Source organism: Hylaeus anthracinus, unplaced genomic scaffold (assembly GCF_026225885.1).
Source record: "Hylaeus anthracinus isolate JK02 unplaced genomic scaffold, UHH_iyHylAnth1.0_haploid 0, whole genome shotgun sequence".
Taxonomy (NCBI): domain Eukaryota; kingdom Metazoa; phylum Arthropoda; class Insecta; order Hymenoptera; family Colletidae; genus Hylaeus; species Hylaeus anthracinus.
Window position 1 is genome coordinate 10,342,569 of NW_026533254.1, and position 21,306 is coordinate 10,363,874.

General features: G+C 36.4%; 3 protein-coding genes across 7 annotated transcripts in view; all 3 read right to left on the minus strand.

Annotated features, from left to right (window-relative positions):
* LOC128896357 (tachykinin-like peptides receptor 99D) overlaps positions 1 to 4,126 on the minus strand; it is an 83,749-nt gene extending 79,623 nt beyond the window's left edge. For both annotated transcript variants that reach the window (XM_054159702.1, XM_054159701.1), the window contains exon 1: positions 3,998 to 4,126. The gene's annotated coding sequence lies outside the window, so the exon portion shown is untranslated. The remainder of the gene's footprint in view (positions 1 to 3,997) is intronic.
* An 8,110-nt stretch (positions 4,127 to 12,236) lies between these two features.
* On the minus strand, positions 12,237 to 15,868 carry LOC128896356 (sphingosine-1-phosphate lyase). Of its 2 annotated transcripts, XM_054159700.1 has the most exons (10): positions 15,569 to 15,868; positions 15,208 to 15,482; positions 14,910 to 15,057; positions 14,618 to 14,833; positions 14,338 to 14,546; positions 14,031 to 14,267; positions 13,748 to 13,957; positions 13,436 to 13,674; positions 13,097 to 13,364; positions 12,237 to 13,030 (listed from the first exon to the last, which is right to left on the minus strand). In XM_054159700.1, the coding sequence occupies exons 3-10, from the start codon at positions 15,049 to 15,051 to the stop codon at positions 12,905 to 12,907; spliced, it is 1,647 nt and encodes a 548-aa protein (XP_054015675.1). In that variant the 5' UTR covers positions 15,052 to 15,057; positions 15,208 to 15,482; positions 15,569 to 15,868; the 3' UTR covers positions 12,237 to 12,904. The 2 variants fall into 2 exon arrangements, with proteins under 2 accessions (XP_054015675.1, XP_054015674.1); XM_054159699.1 differs by lacking the exon at positions 15,208 to 15,482 and having other exon boundaries at positions 15,569 to 15,865.
* A 594-nt stretch (positions 15,869 to 16,462) lies between these two features.
* The window catches only part of LOC128896346 (tubby-related protein 4-like), a 53,377-nt gene continuing 48,533 nt past the window's right edge, over positions 16,463 to 21,306 (minus strand). For 2 of the 3 annotated variants that reach the window (XM_054159677.1, XM_054159679.1), the window contains exons 14-16: positions 21,081 to 21,260; positions 20,828 to 21,004; positions 16,463 to 20,483 (exon numbers count right to left, since the gene is read on the minus strand). In XM_054159677.1, the coding sequence (XP_054015652.1) occupies positions 20,888 to 21,004; positions 21,081 to 21,260 (297 nt within the window). In that variant the 3' untranslated portion in view covers positions 16,463 to 20,483; positions 20,828 to 20,887. The remainder of the gene's footprint in view (positions 20,484 to 20,827; positions 21,005 to 21,080; positions 21,261 to 21,306) is intronic. The other variant, XM_054159678.1, reaches the window with a different exon arrangement.

A 21,306-nucleotide genomic window follows, 5' to 3' on the forward strand; every position in this document is an offset into this window, starting at 1 on the left:
TCTCTCTCTCTCTCTCTCTCTCTCTCTCTCTCTCTCTCTCTCTCTCTTCCCATACTTCCCAGGCATCGAGTTTTGTTTCTTCACAAATTTATTTCAGATTAAAAAATACAATTTCTCTGCGATTGTTGGAAACAAACGCAGGTTTTTTAGAAGGCTCCTAAATGAAAAAATTTGAAAAAATTTATATGTTAACTTAACGATCGGTTTGATCTCTTTGCTGGGCAATTTCGAAAAATACTGCCACTCGAAAATTGGCTGTATGAAAATTAATTGAGTTAACGCTGCGTCGAAGCGCATCGGCCCGTTCGTGCGGTAAATACTACATTAACGGTCAGGCAACTATAACTGTCATTATACAGAGTGATTCTGGAAAGTGGGGCATACTGTAACTCTCTTCTAATCGAAGACATAAACAATTGATATAAAAAAATATTGAATTCCCACTTAATGGCACAATTCTTTTATTAAGTGCAACGTTACGGAAGCACTATGCACTTGCATTTATTTTTGAAGTGGAATGATTCATTCTACATATAAAAGTTTCAATTTTTTATTATTGGTCCAGAGACCAATGATAATAAAACAAACTCGGCTCTGACTCGTCGAAACACGTGCGATACAAATGGGAACAAATATTATCGTAAATAATAACAACATAAAGTCTGACGTCCTGAATACCAAGAGTGGAAATTGTAATCGTGATTCGTGGCAGGTATACCGATAAAAAAACATCTAGGTTTTATTCAACTTGTTTGGAGAGATTCTGTTGCAATATTCAACGTATGCTTCCCTTATGGCGCGAAATATCAAATAGGGGAATATTCCTTCGAGTCCTTGAATAATTTTATAACGTATTTTTAGATTCATTTTACTTCTGATAAGTGCATTAATATTTATGGACGATGGTGTGCTCTGCATATCAAAAGTTTTGAAACAGTTGCTATATATTTCGCGAATCCGAGGAAAATTATGCAACCGATGATAGATTTGGGGGAATATTACTTCATTTAACGTTTCATAAAGTTAGAACAAAATTAAACAATATTTATCTTCGTTGCAATATCATTCTTGTCGGAATTTAATCGATTATGGTATGTGTGAATTAAAAACATTTATTATTTACATTTTTAATTTGTGTCACATAAACTCATGCATTACACTTGTATATTTGTATTCTTTTCAAATCTTCAGTATTCTTTCTCGTATAATTATACGCAAATGAAAAAAACATGTAGTCACTCGTTCGATAAAGATCTGCAATGTGAACTAACGTTATTTCAATTTATATTTATCGTTCATATTTAATCACTGACACGAGTATGCTTCCACATTACAGCGATGTACCTGCCATTATATTAGATTACAAAAGTGGGTCAGAATTCTTTATCTACCGCAAGTAATAATATCTTTATAAAAACAGAATGTGGTTTACAACTTCTGTGTTGTACTGTATGTATTTACCTAACCCTATATTGCATAAATTTTTTTTCTAGTTCTCCAGATCGTGAAAAAAAATTCATTTTTGATTATGTGCTGCTCTGTGATGTAATTAATATTCAAATTAAATAATAATAACAGAAATTAATCGATAACAGTTTAAATTAATTAATAAAATCTAGGGTAACTCACTCAACATTCCCTTAATAAATATTATAAATATTTTTTTTATTAGGTTTCCATTTCTTCTCGAACCATTCCTGCTTCGATCGATGGAAATGTTGCTCAGTTCGACGACAAAGGCAAACATAGCATCGCCTGAACCGACGTTCGCGTCTTCCGGAAACTTTTTACGTCTGCGAGTCACAATCATCGGAAGTACTTTGGAGAAGACTCTCCTCGCGACATTCTAACGCTCGGAATTACAGCTTCGCGTCCCTTTTGAGCTTCGTGGATGCGCACTGACGCGAACGAGAAATTCTGATAACGTCGATGCAAAGACGTTAACAAATCTGATCAACGGCGAAGTTTTGAACAAGTTAATTAAGGGAAATTAGATCTCTTCCGTAGACGTTCAGAGACTGTAAAAAAAAAGTAGGTACTAGGGATAGGGAACGAATTTCAAACAAGACTATCTGCGAGTCGTTACATTGACATGAACATTGTCTTTTATATTCTTCGACGTCATTATAATAAATTACACAGAATTCTCTGAGGTGTTGAAGACGAAAATTAAAGATTACGCGATATATTCTATCTATTTTGTTTAATAAAGGTAGGACCCAAGGTAGAGAAAAAAACGTTTATATTAAATAAAAATGTTATTAAATTGCATTCAATAAATGTACTTAAATAAACTATATTTGCGTGGACGTTATAAAATATTTGCAGTCATCTTGAGTGCATTAATTTTTCACATCGCATTTCGTAAGAAAAGCCACAGATCGAAGAATGGAGTAACATTCCGCGTACTGTAATGTCCAATTTGGTAAAATCAATGCCCCGGAAACTGGAGGCAATTGGATCGGTTATTCCTGGAACGACACATGTGACGTTTTTCTCAGTTCTTGAAGAAAATAAAAAAAGTACCATTTTATTCCACCAATTCTGTCTGAACAAACCTGTGAAATATCTCTATCCACTAAAAATTGCAAATATTATATTTCTCGTACATATAAAGTTCCTTTTAGAGAATATTCTAAATTCCTTTAAGCAATGTTATACATAGTCTTGTCTAAAGTTCGCGAATTTCTATTCACTGTGATTTAATAAACGAGATTAGGATCATCAGAGCTTTTCGAACGCTATTTTATTAACGCGAAATTAAAAAATATTAATAAGTATTCGTTGCGTTGCTAATAACTTTCGGACAGAAAGAAACACTATTGTTTGCTTCTTTTTCGTTCTCTTGACGTGAAAAGCTGCTTGACGATTTTTCGTCGCCATGTTTCAATTTCACGAGCGCTTTGCTTTAGGAATAATCCAACGCTGCCGTTTATCCGATGTCCTATTCGTTACTTTTGCGATCTCGCTACGTGAACACTTATAACACTGAGTTTCAAACAGTGAAGCACGTTTAGTACAAACAATCGATCGAATTGTAAATGGAACATGGATCGTTTCGTAATCCTACTTTTATTTTCAAAGTATATTATCTTGCAAGCAACATTTAATATTATAAATAGAAAGCATTTTTTGATCAATTTTGATTAATTAATATTAAATAACAAAGGATATTTGTCAATTAGAATTGTTTATAACTATTCGTTAATTTAATCATTAGGATCACTATGTTGATTTTCACGTCTGAACTTTTCACTTGTATTGCTAACTGTTTAATAAAACTTATTACGTTTAAATTTTGTAATATATAAATATTAGGATCATGCGTGTTAAGTTTAGAAACCATCTGGCAATTGAAACAATCTCAAACAAACATCTTTTTAGAATGACGAATTATAAACATTGACAGCGATCAATACTATAATTTTCCAATGATGGATACTTGTAAGTATTATCAAGACATTGAAATTTATGTCGATAAAGTATCTAAGGTATCTATAGAGGATTTATAATAATAAATGGCGTAACAAAGGCAAATTGCACCATAAAATGGCACGATAGCTAAAAATTCCTACCCCAAACTTCCAAAACTCCGTCAAGCCACTATATAACCTGCACTCCGCTTCGTCGACACACTTTTTCAAATTAAAGTCGCCAGGATCCCTCGAGGATCATAAAAAAAAAGTCTAACTTGCCTACCAAATATCAACCAAGTTAAAAATTAAATTCAACCCCATTAGTTCGTCTATATCCTCCAGGGCAAACGTCTTAAACTTAGCCTCGAAGTGTAACTTCGCCAACTAAGTCTGCCGCCCCCTAAAGTCATCGATAATGTAATCTTCTCCCCCCTCAGTACTTAGGCGAGTTTGAGTCCCCAAGAGACTTTCACCATTTTTCACCGATGAATCTCGCGTATTTTAAAGAAATTTTTTATTAGTACTAGTTGGTAATTCTTTCGCTGGCTGTCGCGAAAGAGAATTTTTGATGGAAGACTCACCAGGGCGTTAGAGATCGAAGCGTTTCACGGATCAATCGCAATCATTCGCGCGCATCGACGGCCAACCGAAATGTTTCGCGTTATTCGAGGGTTGCACGATCGGAACGGGACGCGCGCCTCCACGATACTGGCTGCCGTCTCGCGGTATTCGCGTCGCGACGCTTGAACGCAGAGCGCGTACTCGAGACGCCGACCTATCCTAGCCTATCGTGGCCCACGGTCCACGTTTCGACGTCGACATTCATCGGCAAGCATACGCGGCGTATGCTGGCCACGCGTACACCTCAGCTCCGATACGTCTTTTTGGTTCTTTCGTCTTTGATTGATTTCGTTAACAAGTTGGACACACGTGGCTGACACACGTGGCGATTTTTCTTGCTCTATTTTGGGGAGGTTTTTCGAAGAACTTCAGTGTTTGGTCGTACTTGGTCGGGGAAATGGGAATTATTTTGTGATGGTGTATGCGCGGGATCGGTAGGGTTTCGAGTTTATTATGGTTTAGCGTAGACATCCTAGATTAACGATGGGCAAACATTTTTTAACCTGATCGAAATTTCAACAGTGGGAATGTTGAAGTTCAACTCGTTTCTGAAAGATGAAGTATTAGCTGTTTTAACTAATTCTAGCCAATTAGATGATACTTTTAATTGTATGGTACATTTCATTATTCATAGAGAGCAACGGAAGTGAGTTTATCGTTACAATTGCATTTTTCTAATCAACATTTTCTAATAACTAGACCAACCTTATCTTCATTAATTAATGTCCAGTTAGAAAATGTCTACATCAACCGGAAATTAGTCGAGTAATCAAAGTATACATATGTATACAGAACAATATCAGAATGGTCTATCACGTTTATTTAATTCCACGTTATTGTTCTTTCCATTCATAATTCCATTTTAGATCTTCGATTACTTATGTTCGAAGAGGACATACCTGGTTTATCTCAGCTGTTCGTTATCAACACTTCATACATAATGTGTAACCGTATTGACTACATGCAAAGAGGTTCATAATACTGTATTAATCCCTTCAGTCTGTTCTCTGAATAAGATCGGCACGTATCTGACATTACTAACGCAGTTCTGCAATCAGTTTCCACATTCGAAGTAATCTGCAGACTACAGGAATGCATAAATTACACGCATGCGTTTGATGTATGACTCTGCTGATTGCAACGCTGTTCTAGTGAGACAGCTGTACGCGTGTCTAAATACGCCACGTGCGTCTTCCCCTTTGAACGATGCAGAACAACTGTTAAACAAATGAAACTAATTAAAATTTGAACGCTAAATAGTGACATTTCGTGTACTCGAACTTGAAACCTGATGCTAATTCGTATTACCAAGAACATCTCGAAACAAATAAGATGGTAATACGAACGGTGGCGAAAGAGTTTAGAGTTCAAAAGGTTCCTCCAATCTTGCTAGCAAGCTCTTTGTGATTTCTTCTGTCGTCTCGTGATTCTCATACAAAAGGGTATTTCCTACAGAGGAACGAGGTTTCAGACTGGCGAACAATTTTCGACAGACTCGCAAGGGAGTTTTTACCAGTCAGGGAGGAAAACATTGTGTTTTCTAGTCGCAGCTTTTGTTCCACAGGAACGGGAAAGATTTTTTCTGCGAAATAGTTTCACCGCGACAACCGTTCCGTACAGTTCTTTGATTGCTTACGTCATTTCCATACACATTCGTCAAGAGGCGATTGCATTCTGGCTCGACTTATTGGTTGCATTCAACAGAGATAACTATTGAGAGATTCTCTTGGATCTTCTGCTTCGATTCGTCTATTCGTTTCGACTTTTTCAAGTTCAACCTGAAATTCCCACAATTTTCTGTCCTCTTTTCGACCAATATTAATCAACTGTGTGATTGGAGTTGATTGTTGGATTGCTCAATTAAATTGCATCTCTGGAGCACGCCAAATAAAATTTCAAATTCGAATATTTATTCCAGTACTTTTAGGCTACAGAAATAATTTTAATTGAGTATAAATACGATGTTCTGCATATTTATTAAAAATTAGAAAACATGGCGACGTGCTTCTATAATAAAGCAATTTCGTTGGATACATTTTATAGCGTGAAAATCATAATGATGGCATAATTTATTTCCTTCATTAAAGCTGAGTTAAAAGTGATTCTTTCGCGTTTGGGCTAGTTTAATGGGTTTTCCCTGTTCGATGTAATGCACATGATAGATCACATTGAAAAAGAACAACGATGGTAATTAAATAGTCCCCCTGCAAAGTAAATACTCGTGTAATTACGTGACGGTCATATTGTGTGGCGTTAACAGAAGACGCGAAATGGCAGCGTAACGTGTTTGAGATTTCAGGAATACCAACGAACGGTGGTCACGTAATTATAATGGGTGTATCTTGGCCAGAGAGGGCGAAATTATTATCAAATACAAATTTCGAGTAACAAAGAAAAGACGATCAGCTATTTAACCGTTGAATGAAGAATTAGTGGAATTTTAATTACAAGATAAAATATGTATTATTACGTTAAAATCTTTTCAGTCCAGTTCACAAATGAAAATAAAAAATATTTATTGGTTTATACATATATTTTTTAAATTCCATTATTCAAATAAAATTGTTTCTATCTCTGATGTTGATTGCCTGGAGGTTCCGTGCTGTCTGTACCATGGAGTAAAGCGTATGACGGTATGGTGTTTATTGATCTATTATCTAATAGAAACAATAGGGACGTTACACGTATCACAGTTCCATACACCTATTTGCGCGTGTAGTTTCGTTCAGTCCCTTACATGCTTTGGTTTTGCTCTGTATATCTAAGACTATGTGTATTTACTTGTTGCTAATCGATAGACTAGAATATGTTCGAAATACACGAAATATTGAAAATTCAATTTGTTTGGAATCTATTAAAAATTCTGTCTGAACACTAAGTTTCACAAACTGTTGTCTAAAAAAATTCTATTGCACTTGTGAATACAATGCATTTTTAAAAAGATCAAGTGATAGACCGTATTACATCATTCAACCTTTTAGTCTGACATTTTCATCTATTTGCACAAAACGGGAAGTGCGGGCTGTCCTAATTGCGTGACACGCCCTGTATACACACATATGTATTTATGTTTGTCATCAGTGATGTGATAACAAACAGACTGACTTATACACCTAATATAGTATATGATATAATATAACTACCTGACGTTTACTATCATTGGAGAATAAGATACACTATAAAAATAGTTCACAGGTCAAAAACAATTCAATAGTGGATACCTAAAAACATGAATCGCGGATATTTAACGTAATATTATTATTCAGCACGTGGAATTCGTAACGAGCGACCTGATCAACGAGCGCAATTAATTTCGTATGTTTCAATTTCCGAGGACATTAAGAGTCCAACAATTAGTCCCATCGCTCACATAAATTATAGCAGGGTGATACCCTCCCTGCCCTGTTAGCAAACCGTGAATTATGATTATTCCACTCTAATTTGTAAAACGATGTCTCGACTTCACTCTTGATATTAAAGGTGTTCCCGAGATGTTTGACCAAACTCTACCGCAGTGTTCCATTAATCGTATCGATGGATGACAAACATAGTGATGGTTGTATCTAGGGATCGTAGAGTTATCAGTTCAGGAATTTAGTTTTGTAATTGCACTTTTTAATTGCCTTGTTTTGTTACTGCTATTACCTGCATATTTATTACTATAGTACTTTAAATATTTCTAGATATTAAAAGAAATGTTCAGAATGAACTGATTGAATGAAGTATAAGCTTTATTAAATACCTAATTGTTTAAAATTTAAAGTAGAAATTTCAGGAAATAATGGAAGTAGCTTAGCGACAACCTGACAGTGCCTTACTCCTTGAACTTGAATGAAAATTATTTAAAATTCAATGAACTGTAGTTTATGATAGAACGTAATATATATAAATCGATCTCTCTGGGATTTGGTAGAATAGGATTTATACGTGATTTCCAGAGTGTGGGTGTCGTAATGATACGTAAGTTTCTCTTCCGTTTCCGAACAGATTGCAAATCTAATGACTCAGAGCTGGTGAAGTTCCCGCGCATCGTCAATAACAACGTTTCAATTAGGTACAACTAGATGCAACAAACTACAAAGCAGGAATGACGGAGCAATCGTCTCTTTGATTGTTGAACGAATTCGAAAATTCCTGGCGCACTGCGAATCATGTCACAACCCTCAACAATGCGCACGCGGGGATCTTGTAGATTAGCGACTGTTCTCTGTGCTATGGGATTGCGCAAAATGGATCATTACGTAGAGTAATGCTTGTGGTATGGGAAATTACACAAAGAAGAAAATTCTTGAATCAAAAATAGACGATGTAACGAATGGTCTAATACCGTCCGAGTGTAAAAATTACTTCTATTAGAGTTGTCTCAAAGATTTTAAACAAGTGAAAGCGCATTAAGTTTCAATAATGCACAAAACCATTTTAACACGCCAGATTTATAAGGGTTTAATGACGTAGTGTTCATAGGATAAAGACGGCTAAGTATTTGCAGGCGAGAAGCGACAGGTAGATTAAGGTAGATACATTGCATACTTGACATATCCCCGGATGAAGAAACCTATTCACTTCCAGCATGCAGGTAATTGATCGTCTTCTACCGACCCAACGACCAAGATAACTTCTGTTGAGATAGTTTCAAGCAGAGCAATTAGAATGAGTTACTGTTTGCTTATAAATTGCTATAAGGGGCCATCTGGCGGATAATAATAACTATTTTTATTTTTGTGATAGCTTAATCATTAGTGAACGTAGCCTTTTCTCGTCTAACAATATCATCCACATTATTAATTTTATAGGCATTCAAATAATATTTTCTGTGTTATACAAACACGCAAAATGAATAATAAAACCTTTCACCAGAACTTTACTCTAAAGTTACTTAAACACTTAGTACCTACTTAAAGGAACTGCTTCTTCTTTTCGAAATAATTGCTGTTGGTTCTGAATCCAGTCAGGATTCGAAGCTACTTGTAAGGTGCTTGATCCCATCACTACTGACAATGCGTGGCCGCGGCAACGGCCTTCTGTTGCAAAATAATTAACTTAATCGAAAGGTCGTACGTGACAGGAAAACCCGTTGGAGCCAGCGTTGAATCAACATAGGAATCTCTCGTCTTCGAGCCGGATGGCGCGATTATAACGATAACCGAATTGCCAGGAGGAAGTTTCAATCAGGAATTATCGGGCTTTTGACCGGTCGATACGAGTATAATCGGAATATTTTCAATTACTTGTGCACACAGCTGCATTTCGCGAGCGTTGTAATTCTCGTTCCGCCCTTTGCGAGCAATCCGTGCAGTTGTCGAACTACCGAAGTCGTGCAAAACAATGTATCTTGTTACGCGAAATTGCGTTAATTGTTCGAACTTTAATCGATGCCACTGCGAAGATTCGAAAGCGAGAAGTTTGCACTCCCACACACGGAGATTAATTTACCTCAAACCTGATGGTACGTAGACTGAATTACTCTCATTTTTTTGTTCACACTATAAATATATTTATTTGTTTAAACTTCTTGGTATGATATTTTACTATATTGTAATCGTTAGTTACTTTAGCTTCGTTTGTTTCGACGAAATACCAAGCTCATTACTTTGATATTTTTATTAAGAACTACTGTCATTTGTTCAATGTTGATTATTCGTATTCGATTGTTGGAATAAGAATGAAAAAATGGTTCTTCTAGCCTAAGACGGTCTACTTTTAATTCTTCGGGTCAGTTCAACTATATCTTACGTACCATCGACTGACTAACAACGATAATATTAGGAATTCAGTTTATTTAAGCTCTAGGAATTTCGATCCAACGATTACTTCGTGGGTTATTTTTAAGTGGCTCGTACGTGGCAACGACTGAAAGTTTCTAAGGTCGATGGCAAGTGAAAGAATCTAATTGGCAGATCTACCACCAGTTGCCCTTTCGAGAAGAACTCTCTCTTTTTGGTGTCTCGACCAGGCAGTTGTAATGCTTGAAGTTTGGTGCTTGATACTCGACGCTTGATGTTCGATGCTTGAAGCTTGACGCTTGAAACTCGATGCTCGATCCCAATTATTTTTGTTCTACTCCTTCCTACCATCACGCTAGCTTCTAAATAATTAGACACGAACACTCCCCTCCTGGAACAGTCTTCGATCCCTCTTTCCTCCCTAACGACCTTCGCGGTATGCAAAGTATGAAACAAAAAATTCGCAGGAACTCACGGACTGGCCCGATAATTCAAACAACGTTGTAGCGACGCAAACGGGGTCAGCGACACCGTCGAGCGTCGCGATGTTTGAATTTTTGCCCAGTGTTCAAGGAACTGGCGGTATGCCAGAATGACCGTCGACGATAGCGACGATAGCGAGCACCGTGGATTTCGACGCGCTATCACACATCCTGGGGATCTTCGCGCGGCATTCTCGTGTTCGTCCTCGAGGGCAGGGGCCATCCGTAACCGGGCGAGCTCCGTTTAGCGTTCTTGTCCTCCCTGAATTTATGTTTAATCGTAACTACGTGTAAAACTGTGCCAAAGCAGTTACCGACGTTTCGGTGCACGCGAGTAGTTAGCTCGTCATTAATTCACCGACTGTTCAATATTCGACGGACACTTCGCAGTCCCGTACGTTCTTGCGGAAATCATGTCAACTCCCCTGGTGAAGGACGATTTCGTGATATCGTTTCGAATTCCAGGGGAATTGACGGCGGATCTGTGTGTCGTGTTCGTCGCGCGACACGTATCGCAATCCCTCCAGCAAGAAACGCGACACGGCTCAATAAATGTCGGAAGAAGAGAAAATTGGAAAATATTAGAATTTCACAACACCTCCATTGGGACCTTTCGAGGGATACATTATCCGATGGTCATGGAAGAATATTTCACGATGATATTTATTTAGAAGCAATACTTCTGAAAGAAACGTAACATCCTCGAGAAAGATATCAAAAATTGAAGTGTTCCGTGAAAGGTATCCATCCAATAGTTTCAGTCTTATTATAACTCAAAACGAAATGATCACGACCCATCGATTTGTTTTTACGGTAATGAGACCTTCCGTTAGATTTTCGAACGGATTAATTTTGTTCAGATAAATTAATGCGCGGAAAATGCTTTTAATGTCATCGAAATCGTCCGTTAACTTCAGTTTCAATTGCAGACGAAAACCGCGTAATTAATCGTGAACTTTATCGTATCGGGGAGCAAAGTCCACGGAAGCGCATGTTATAAATAAAAAGTAACATACTCTTGTGCGATATTAAATAACGTCATTTGGAAACGTATTACTTTGTCTGATGGAAAAAATGCTATATTTGCAAATAGAAGAGGAAATTTATATAACCACGAGCATAAACCGTTCGCGCCACAGTGACTACGATGAAATAAATCGATATTCACGGTATATTGCAAGTAAATAAATTTAATTATTCTTGTTTCTATAATTGTCGAGTGTAGAATAAACTAAAATAATGATTATATATATCTTTATATTTGGATTGTTTTCACAATTATAAGGGCAGGAAAATGATCAAAAAAAGTTTTATGGTAGCAAAGCAGCTCGTAGTGATGGTATCTATTTATTCATGGGTGGAACCACTTTCAAGATATGAAAATGATCTCCGTTATTTTAAATGGAATACCATATTTTTGTACTTATCTTCTAGTTTACCACTAAAATTGTAGAACAGTGGAACAACATTTATTTTCTTGAAATCATTGCGTTACATTGGTCATCGTACTCTTGAAAAAACTCAGGAGCTAATTTCTTTTAGAGGAGTCATAAACGGATGGTGAGAAGGACGAGTAAAAATGTCGGTGATATTCGCGCGGTCGTGTCGGTATTTGCCCTCATAACTAGTTCCCCAAGCTCGATAAAATTGTCCTCATACCATAGCATATATTAATACCTGTCACTTATGAACGTGATGTGGTAGACAGACTGTCTGTTTTCCCAATTTTCGCTAACCGCAAACGAGACACAAACTCTACTGCAATTACCCATTCATGCAAATATTACACGGCAAGTATATGAAACCAACGTTTAAAATCAATATTTGTATGTAGATTGATATAGAATACTCCAAAAGAGCCAAAACACAATGTTTAATTGAAATCAAATTTAAAATTTTTCTTAAAATAAATCTTTTTATTTGTCTTTGGGAGAAACCTTAACGTTTTATATTCTTAGGTACGGATCTTCGCCGGCAAGTGCACAACAGCTGTCCTTGTGTTAAATAAATATATTTTAGCTGACTCAGACGTCATACATATTTATCAAGAAAGTATAGTTACGATAACATTACTTTTAAATAATTCGACATCTGCGTCGCTTCAATGCGTAAAGACTATTAATAAGATACAAATGAAACATTTTTATTATAATATTCTCATTTTACAAATATCAGTTGTACGAATGAACATAACGGAAACCCGATGTAAAATGTACGGCAGATGTAATTGCAGGTGTAGGCGTAGGTACGTGTATATCGTTCTCTGTCAATTGTTTCCGTGATATCTGTTACAATTATCTTCTTAATCGAACAAATGTTTGTACTTAGAAAATGTTTTCTTAAAGAGGTAAAAAATTTCATTGTATAAAATATATGTTCAATGTTTGTTTTTATGAAATATTATAGCTGGACGTATTATTAGGGTAATACTGTTAGCAAACATTCACAACATTATATTCATTTTAGATTTGTACATATGTGTATATCATTTGAGCAACCCAGAAATTACCTATTTCCTATTTCCTATTTCACGAACAAAATCATTATAATAAATTCAGACATCCATTAGAACAAAGTCATTTTCAAATGATACTAGACTACTCTAAAAATGAAAAATAATTTTCATGAGAATTAATATTTTTAAGAAACTGTATTAATTGAATTATTTTGAACCGTTAATGACCGTTTGATTTTTGGGTGTATAATACATCGAATCTATGAAACATTTTGTAAAGTCGCCAACAATGCTTCTATCAGGTAAACTTTGACTCATTCCATAAATTGCCAGCTAAAAAAGGATGCATTATTATTTTTACATCGCATTTAGTCAATTACCCATATCAGTTATACTAACCTTTCCTTCAACATGGGTCTCCGGATTTTTCAAGAGTATACTCAATTCGGTTTCAACATCTTTCAGGAATTGATCTGCCACGCCAGGCTCAGTGTGAACGTACGTAACACAAAGATGTATACCCGAAGGAAATTGAAGTGTATTCAAACTCCATCCTTTAGAATTCAAAGCCTCCGAAAGTCTATAGATATGAAAATCATTCGAACCTAGCGCTATCACGGAAGTAGCTGGAGTTCCGAAAATAAAGATGCCGTCCATTTTTCTCAATCTGGAATTAATTAAACATACGCGGTTATATCAATATAATAACAGTGACAAAATTAAAATTCCGAAACATACTTTTGTTCGATGTACCGCGTGGTATTTATAATTTTTTGTGTCGCTTCTACATATCCATTATAACCAAAGTACATCAATGCAGCCCAACATGATGCTATAATTCCACCAGCTCTTGAACCATTAACTGTTGGAGAACCATAAATACCACCAGGCCAATCGGTTGTTATAGTGTATTGATGATGTCTGAATGTTTTATTTCTATAAAGAATAATGGAGGAACCTTTTGGAGTATATCCATACTAGAAAAAGAGTTCAATTGTATATTTATGCTGAAACAAATAAAATTGAATGTATAATTTTAATGTTACTTACCTTGTGTGTATCAGCAGATATACTTGTAACACCAGGTAGTTTAAAATCAAAAGGTGGCATAGCAAAACCTGCTTCTGGCATGAAACAAATTAGAAATCCACCAAGACAAGCATCAACATGGACTGGAATGTTATACTTTACTCCTAACTCAGAAATGGATTCGATATTATCCATTGTTCCATATGGAAAGTTGGGAGTTGATCCTACTAACTGTAATAGATGTTACAGTAATACAGTGTTCCTTGGTATTACTTCAATAGCGAAAGAAGCATATATACCTCACCATTATTGTATTTCTTGTGATGGCTTTCTCCATTTGTTTAATAGAAACCGTATAACTATGTGGATTAACAGGTACTAAACGTATTCTAATTTTCAAGTACTGTGCAGCCTTATCAAAAGCAGAATGTGCTGTTACAGGCATCACCATTTCTGGATGTTTAATGCCCTTCACAGATCTAGCATAATCTCTGTATGTTTTGCATGCTAATAAAATTGACTCTGTACCGCCAGTAGTCATCTAAGAAAATTAAGTTATGCTTTGAACTAGTTTCATTACCAAGTAATACTTAAAGCTAAAATTAATTTACCGTGCCACAGGAATTTTCATCGCCATGAAACAAATGGCAGGCTATTCTAACTACTTCTGCCTCCATTTTACATATACCAGGAAATACTTCTGGATGTAGGGGATTTGTATATGATGCCATTCCATAAATATCTCCCATTAATTCTAATAATATTGTATCAACCCTATACACAGCACCAGATACTTTACCATTCTTCCAGTCATAACCACCTAAACAAAGATTATGTGTTTCCCTATCTGTTATACATAAAGTAATGTTATTTATATTAATTTTTATGTACCTAACTGAACACACTTCTTTACTATTTTTAATATTTCATCAGGTTCCATGCCATCATTTGGAAGCTTTACAATAAATGGCACTTCCTGTAGCCTTTGCAAAGCTTCTTTCTCAAATGATGCATTAATATTATTCAATTCTTCATTAATTTTATCTCGAATGGCTGGTATATAGTTCCTTAAACTAAAAAGTTGCTTTTTGCCTCTTTGTATAAGACCTATGAAAAAGTTATGAGTTTCACTTATCGTAACCAAAGCTCAGGTATATAAATTTATATTAAATAAGAACCATACTTTCATCTTGGAAGACAAAATTCCACATCCAAACTGTGGCAAGGACGGTTGTACTTGTTATAGTAACTATCTGCCATGGTTCTTTGTCTTGGAACCAATTGTTTATAAATCCCTTAATAGGATTTGCAATAATAGTGAACATGTTTATCTGAAAAAAATTCTGTTTATATTATATACAGTCTTTGTCTTCACTATATGAATATAATAAATTAGGAATTTCTTTATTTATCATTCATTACAAACAAGGTTTTGTTCTCATAGCCAAATACATTTGTAATTAACTCCAAAAATGTCTTACCAAGGACTTAGGATGAAGAAAATGAAGTCATGGTTTCCAAATACAGATCGGTTTACAAAGTTCAATACATATATCAGTATCTATTATTATCAGGAACAACATTTTCCTGTACAAAACAGGTGTTTCGCTTTCTCTTGCTCCCTCGTTTGCTCTGTTTCACTTACTCTCATACATATTTCCTCTTTCAACAACAGTCATCTTTCACGCATTTCTCACATTTTTTCCACTTCTTTCACACTCATTTTGTACTTTATACTTGTTCAACTCGATTCACTCTGTTACGACACTTATTTTAGTAACATATCTTATCACAATGTTTTATGTGCGAATATTCCCAACAATGTTTTAATTTTTTACTTACCAGAGTGTGAATGGCGTTACGCTCTAAAATATAATGCCAATGTGCATTCCGAGAGGATTCACAACCGCAAGGAATTAGAAAACACTATCGATGAACCGTGAAACAAAGTGTTGTAGGAAATGACTACTCGATAGTTCGTTTGAAAAGATTATTGTGAGTGACTACGATAGAAACAGCTCGAGTGTTACATTACTTCGTGGAGATAGTTACCAACAGATGGCAGCTCCTACCCATTCCATGTATAAATACTCTAAACCGGCTTGAACGCGTCTCATAATCTCACGCATTCTGGTGAATATTCCAGGTCACGAATTTATATATAGCCTTATCTGCTGAATTTTGTTTATCTTATCTCCCTAAGCGTTCGAATTCATCCTGCATTAAATTAACTGAATCTTGCGAAAGAAATAGCTCCTTCAAATAAATAAATAACGTTGCTATATTTAATGAGTATAAAGTAATGATTAACAAGTTATGGATCGATGTATCCTGTGGATTTTATGCACTTGCAAAATACTAATTTATGAAATATATGTTCTACATACATTATATTAACGCATGGTGTAACACATAGATAATAAGACGCAATAGCCTAGTGATATATTTAACTCAACATTTAGAAAGAATTTACAATTTTGAAAAGGAAATTCTACGTTACTATGCTAATATAGGATGATATCAGTTTGTGCATACTGTTACTAGGTATACCAAAAGCCTCGTTTCTTTCCTTAAATTGCGCATTGTATATAGACGTTAATTAACACAGTCAATAGGTTTTAATAAACAAACACTGTAATCTAGAAGCCTATGAATAAGCTCCTAGCATATACAAAGTTAATAAACTTATCGTGAACGTGTCATAAAACAAACAAAAGACGAGGAATGAAAGTACCGTTGCCGTGTAGAATTTCTTTCTTTATTTACAAATGTCTGATAATCATCAATGTACTCGGTAACAAAATTTGCATTGCACATGTACAGAATGACTGTTCAGCACTAAGACGACAAATCAACAATCTCATCGTAAGAGAGAAAACAATACTGATACGATTTGCACACTATGTATATCGTGTCGTTATCATATAATACTCAGTCGCAAAATGTTCACACGTGACATAGCGTTTTCTTCTTATTATTTTTTTTCTTTTTTTTTTCTTTCTTTTATAGAAGCATAACTTTTAATATTACGCTCGTGAACGAAACAGAATAACATATCAACGGAAAGAGAGACTACCATCTATGGATCAACGTACGTGTAGTCTGACTTGAGCTAGGCCGAACATTTTCGAACTCAGTCACGATTGGCGCGAATGGCTACAAACGCCTCGGTCGGTTTAATAATACATATGCCGAAATAACAATTGCTGTACAACAATACAATCGAGCAACTTCCGACGGTAATGCCTGACAGACCAATTTACATACGTGTAGGCACTCTATTTAACGCCAAAACAGCATTCTGCGATGATCCGGAAACGCGATAATCGAATTAATTCAAATGGTCGTTCGAGGCAACTTGGACTTGTAAAGCTCGTGGGACAGGACTTTTTGCGCCACGTTAGTTTACCTTTCCGAGAGTAACTCTCTCAGAGGACTTGTACCTGCAGCTGTGGCGCTTAAAGGGTTGTGTGATGGATGGTGGGCCTCGGTGGCCTTAAACGGCTAATTGAATTCGATTCGACTACGACAGCCCTTTGCGTGGATTTCTTTTACGCGACCATCGGTAATCACAAGGTCGCGTAAATCGCTTAACTTTAACAGAGCAATACAGAGCTTGGAAAACTAAACAGTGCGCGAAGAACTGCTCGTGATTGACGTAAATGTTGCCCGTCGCGTGACTCAAGTCCGTCTTGTTCAGCGGATGCAGTAAGGACGTATACATATTAAAAATAAGTGGGGGGTCACATTGATGCGGATCTTTTCATATCAAAATTTCGGTGCAAGTATGAAAAGTTAACCATCGGTGGGAACTTTCGTTATAACGTGACGATTTCTTTATTTCATTTCCTTTTGTTTTGGCGTTTTTTTTTTAATTCCATTTTTCTCCTTTTATTTTTTCTTAAAATGACACCTCAGACACGTCTCGTTCGTGTAAATAAAGGAAACTCTGTCAACGGTCGCATACAAAAACGTTCTTCGACAAACTTACGAACTCATGGCGAATTTCGGATTCCTGAACGGATGTTACGCCACGATCACGTGGTCCGATCGATCCATGGTGATATCTTAAAGATGTGCGTCGTTCTCTTTCGAGGTGTTCGTTGCTTTTTGAAACTAAGGCTTCTTCGTACCGGATGTCCTAAAATCCGTGGCCGAAAGGAGATCTATTCCGAAGAAATAAATCGAAAAATGGGGATAAAATTTGTTTGGTTGAGCTTCTGAGCATTAAACGATCTATTTTTAATAAACTTATCGATCCAACGTTTAACGAAATATTTTCAACGTATGTTTTAACAAGGAGTCGCTGTTCTCTCGGTTACGCCATGGATCATGGGACATCCTGTATAATACTTTTCCCATGAGCTTGCGGTTCGTATTTCGCAGTGCAAATGCAACAGTGTGCAAACTAAAAACTTAGTACTGATGATACATGTGGGTAAGTGCTGTTTACTACTGGTGATAGTAGATAATTCAGGATACAACGTTTTCTAGAAACCAAAAACTACCATATGGTCTAGCGGATTTATATACTGACACGATTACTGTCAATGCGCGGTATAAATATGTATCGATTATCGCTAACTCCTGAGCATGGGGCAGCCTGGGTAAAATGCTCCGATGTTTATAACATGACTCTATAGTTGGATCCAAAAAAGATCGACTTGGAAGACTTCTCACTACTGAGTTCTTCTTCTACTTTGTTAGGTAATAACTAAAAATGAGATCGAGTAAGCATCAGGGCTTGATCAGATAACAATAAATAACAGGTACTTCGAAATAAAAACTAATAAGATACCTATTAATCTCTACGTTTTTATGCAATTAAAGACTGAGAGAAACAAAAGTAATACAAAGTTTCCAATGGTACATGTACAAAGTCCACCAATCCATTCTTTCCTCGATCGAACTGTACAGTAATTTTCTCCACACCCTTCAGCAAACGTTTCTACATTCTCATGATTGCCATGATCCTATCGTGTGTACCTACACGATACACGAATGTTACAATCGCGTTCGCAGTTTACATGCAAATTCAACTGGCCGCTCGAGGCCATTTCCTCGACCCAGAATAACATACTTCCTCTTTCAGGGTATTACTACGTGCCTCTATCCTTGAAAGATGGGGTATCTGACTCGAGCTATTCTTCGAATTTGACCCTATCTTATCAGGAACCGATCATCGTTCCAGGCACCCCACTCTCGAAATTTTGATTCAACGAAAAAGTATCCCTTAAGCACTTCTCGCGTAGGCCTGACGTTGATCTTTCACGTTACTTACAATTAGGCGAATGAAGTACAACGATCATGGGTTAAGTATAGACGACAGTTAGTTTGATGCGTGCACACACATTGGCATACAGACGAATACTTTTCATCCCTCGCGTTAATCTGATTTCTCACCCATTCCCATCCCCATCCCCCCTTCACCCACAATTCGCCTGCCTTGCTTCGACGAGGAAGAACACAGGCCGGACGTTAAAAGTTACCATTTAGCGTTATCATTAATTTTATAATATGCGTTAAGAAACATTTAAATCGAACAACATGAAACGCTCGCGCGGTTATGCGAGTCCGTCAATATATATGTATATAAAATTCGAATACATCCCCGGCGGACCGCAAAAATGAACGAGGTGAACTTTCAACAGCATTACTAGACTTCAACGTGTCGCATAAACTATACAAAAATGAGCACTCGAAGAGTTGGGAGAAACGAAATATTTTGGACGGTACGGCGAAGAAGCATTCAACGAAATCTTATTCACTACGGTTCCCTTGCCACAGAATCCATTGTGTCCCGCTCGAATTCAAATCGTTCTGCAACTGTCCACGTTGACAAAAGGAGGGCCAGTAGTGATGATTTCCATGAAATTAATATGAAATGGTAGGTCTGTGTCTACGAAAACCGTAAGTGTATTAATCATACACAGTCAGTCCCATAAATGTACGATATATTCGTATCCTCTGTGTTTATTGAAGAAAATCTAATGTAAATAATAGGTTTGATGTTTCTAAATAAATTTTTCGTTATATATATATGCATTTATTTGAAAACATCGAATCTATTATTTAATTTAGACAAACTTCTTTAATAGACGTATAAGGTACGAATATTTATGAGACTGGCTGTATTAGCCACTAATTTTTGACAGAAGATAGATGTACTTTGAACATCTATTGCTGACTATTAGTATGAGTAGGACTTAGTAGTTAGTAAAAGCTACCATTCCATATGAATTCGTATGAAATCGTCGTCAGACACTACTGGTTCTCTCTTTGTAAGATCCGCGAAGTGAAGTTAGTGTGTGTCGAGTTTAGATTAGCTTGAAGGCGTTGGTTTCGGGAGGCTCGCGTAAGGCCTCAAGAAGGGTTTGTGTTTTCGTTTTCGCGCTACACACAAGGCCATATGCTTTCGGCTCAAGGTTTCGGTGCAAAAATCCCTCTCTATCGTGGCGATGGCTGGTTGATGCTCGCTTGTTTTACTTAAAGAACTTATTTCTAGCCCGTCACTAGTTTTAATAATCGAAAGACATACGGCTTCTATTACACGCTTAAAAGCTGTACTTAAAGATGTCTTTCATTCTTTGTAATTCTATGTGTAGCGTATTGTTACAGCTTTAATTCCTCTACGACTTGCTAGTTTTTTTCTTCTTCTGCTTCATCTTCTTTCTTTTTTCTTTTTGGACGAATATTTCGATTTAATTACAGCATACGTTCCGGGTAGCGTTTCTGGTATTCCAAATTTCACGCGAACCTGAAAACCAAAAGGAATTTCGTAACGAGCGAAAATGAAACACTTGTTGATCGGTAAATTATAAACATGATAATTTATGCAACGTGTTGGAAGTCCAAAAAGTTTGAAGAGTCTATTGTATAAAATTGTTTTGTGTGTTGGAAAGTGTGTTACGGAAGATACCAAAGTCCGTGAGTAATGTTAGCACAACGATATCGTAAGCTGCTATATGTTTAACGATATGGTAGGTCAACAAAAACTAATTTCTGAACGTTAAATATTCGTGCAAAGATAAATTTAAATATATCTTATTAATTACCAGTTCCTGAGAAGTATATTCTTAAAACAAAAAAAGAATGAAATACCTTGACTTCATTGAAATAATTTCCATACTTGTATCAAACGAAGAACCGGGCGACTAACAGTTACTTGAGCCGTTGTGTAACATTGGCCAAGGCAACGGCAAACGCTTGCAAAGCACTGAAAGGATATTGGAAATCCAATGTGTAGGCGTTCCCATCTATTCTTCCAAATTGCATCACCTAGCGAAAGATTGAAACAAAGGTGGTTAATCGACCACACGGAACGAAAATGTGGATTAAACGATCGTTTTTCTACCTGTCGGCCCTTGAACTCTATCTGAAAGTTCTTCGCGCTTTCTTGAGTCACTCTGCCGCCAAAATCAAGTTGATACACCTGGCTGGATTCGTTCCACATTGGTGCCTTATTGTGCATCACAAGCTCATGCCTCACTGCCTCCGATTTGTGAGCAGATATCCCTCCACCCCTCTGCTTCAACTGCACGTTGTAAATTACAAGTTCAACATCATTTATCGACGAATCT

Coding starts and splice junctions, on each gene's coding strand:
- LOC128896356 (XM_054159700.1), bottom strand. CDS start 15,051: ATGTTCACTATTATTGCAAATCCTATTAAGGGATTTATAAACAATTGG. Junction 14,268..14,337: donor ATGAAAATTCCTGTGGCACG/GTAAATTAATTT, acceptor TAATTTTCTTAG/ATGACTACTGGCGGTACAGA. Junction 13,675..13,747: donor TATCTGCTGATACACACAAG/GTAAGTAACATT, acceptor CTCTTTTTCTAG/TATGGATATACTCCAAAAGG.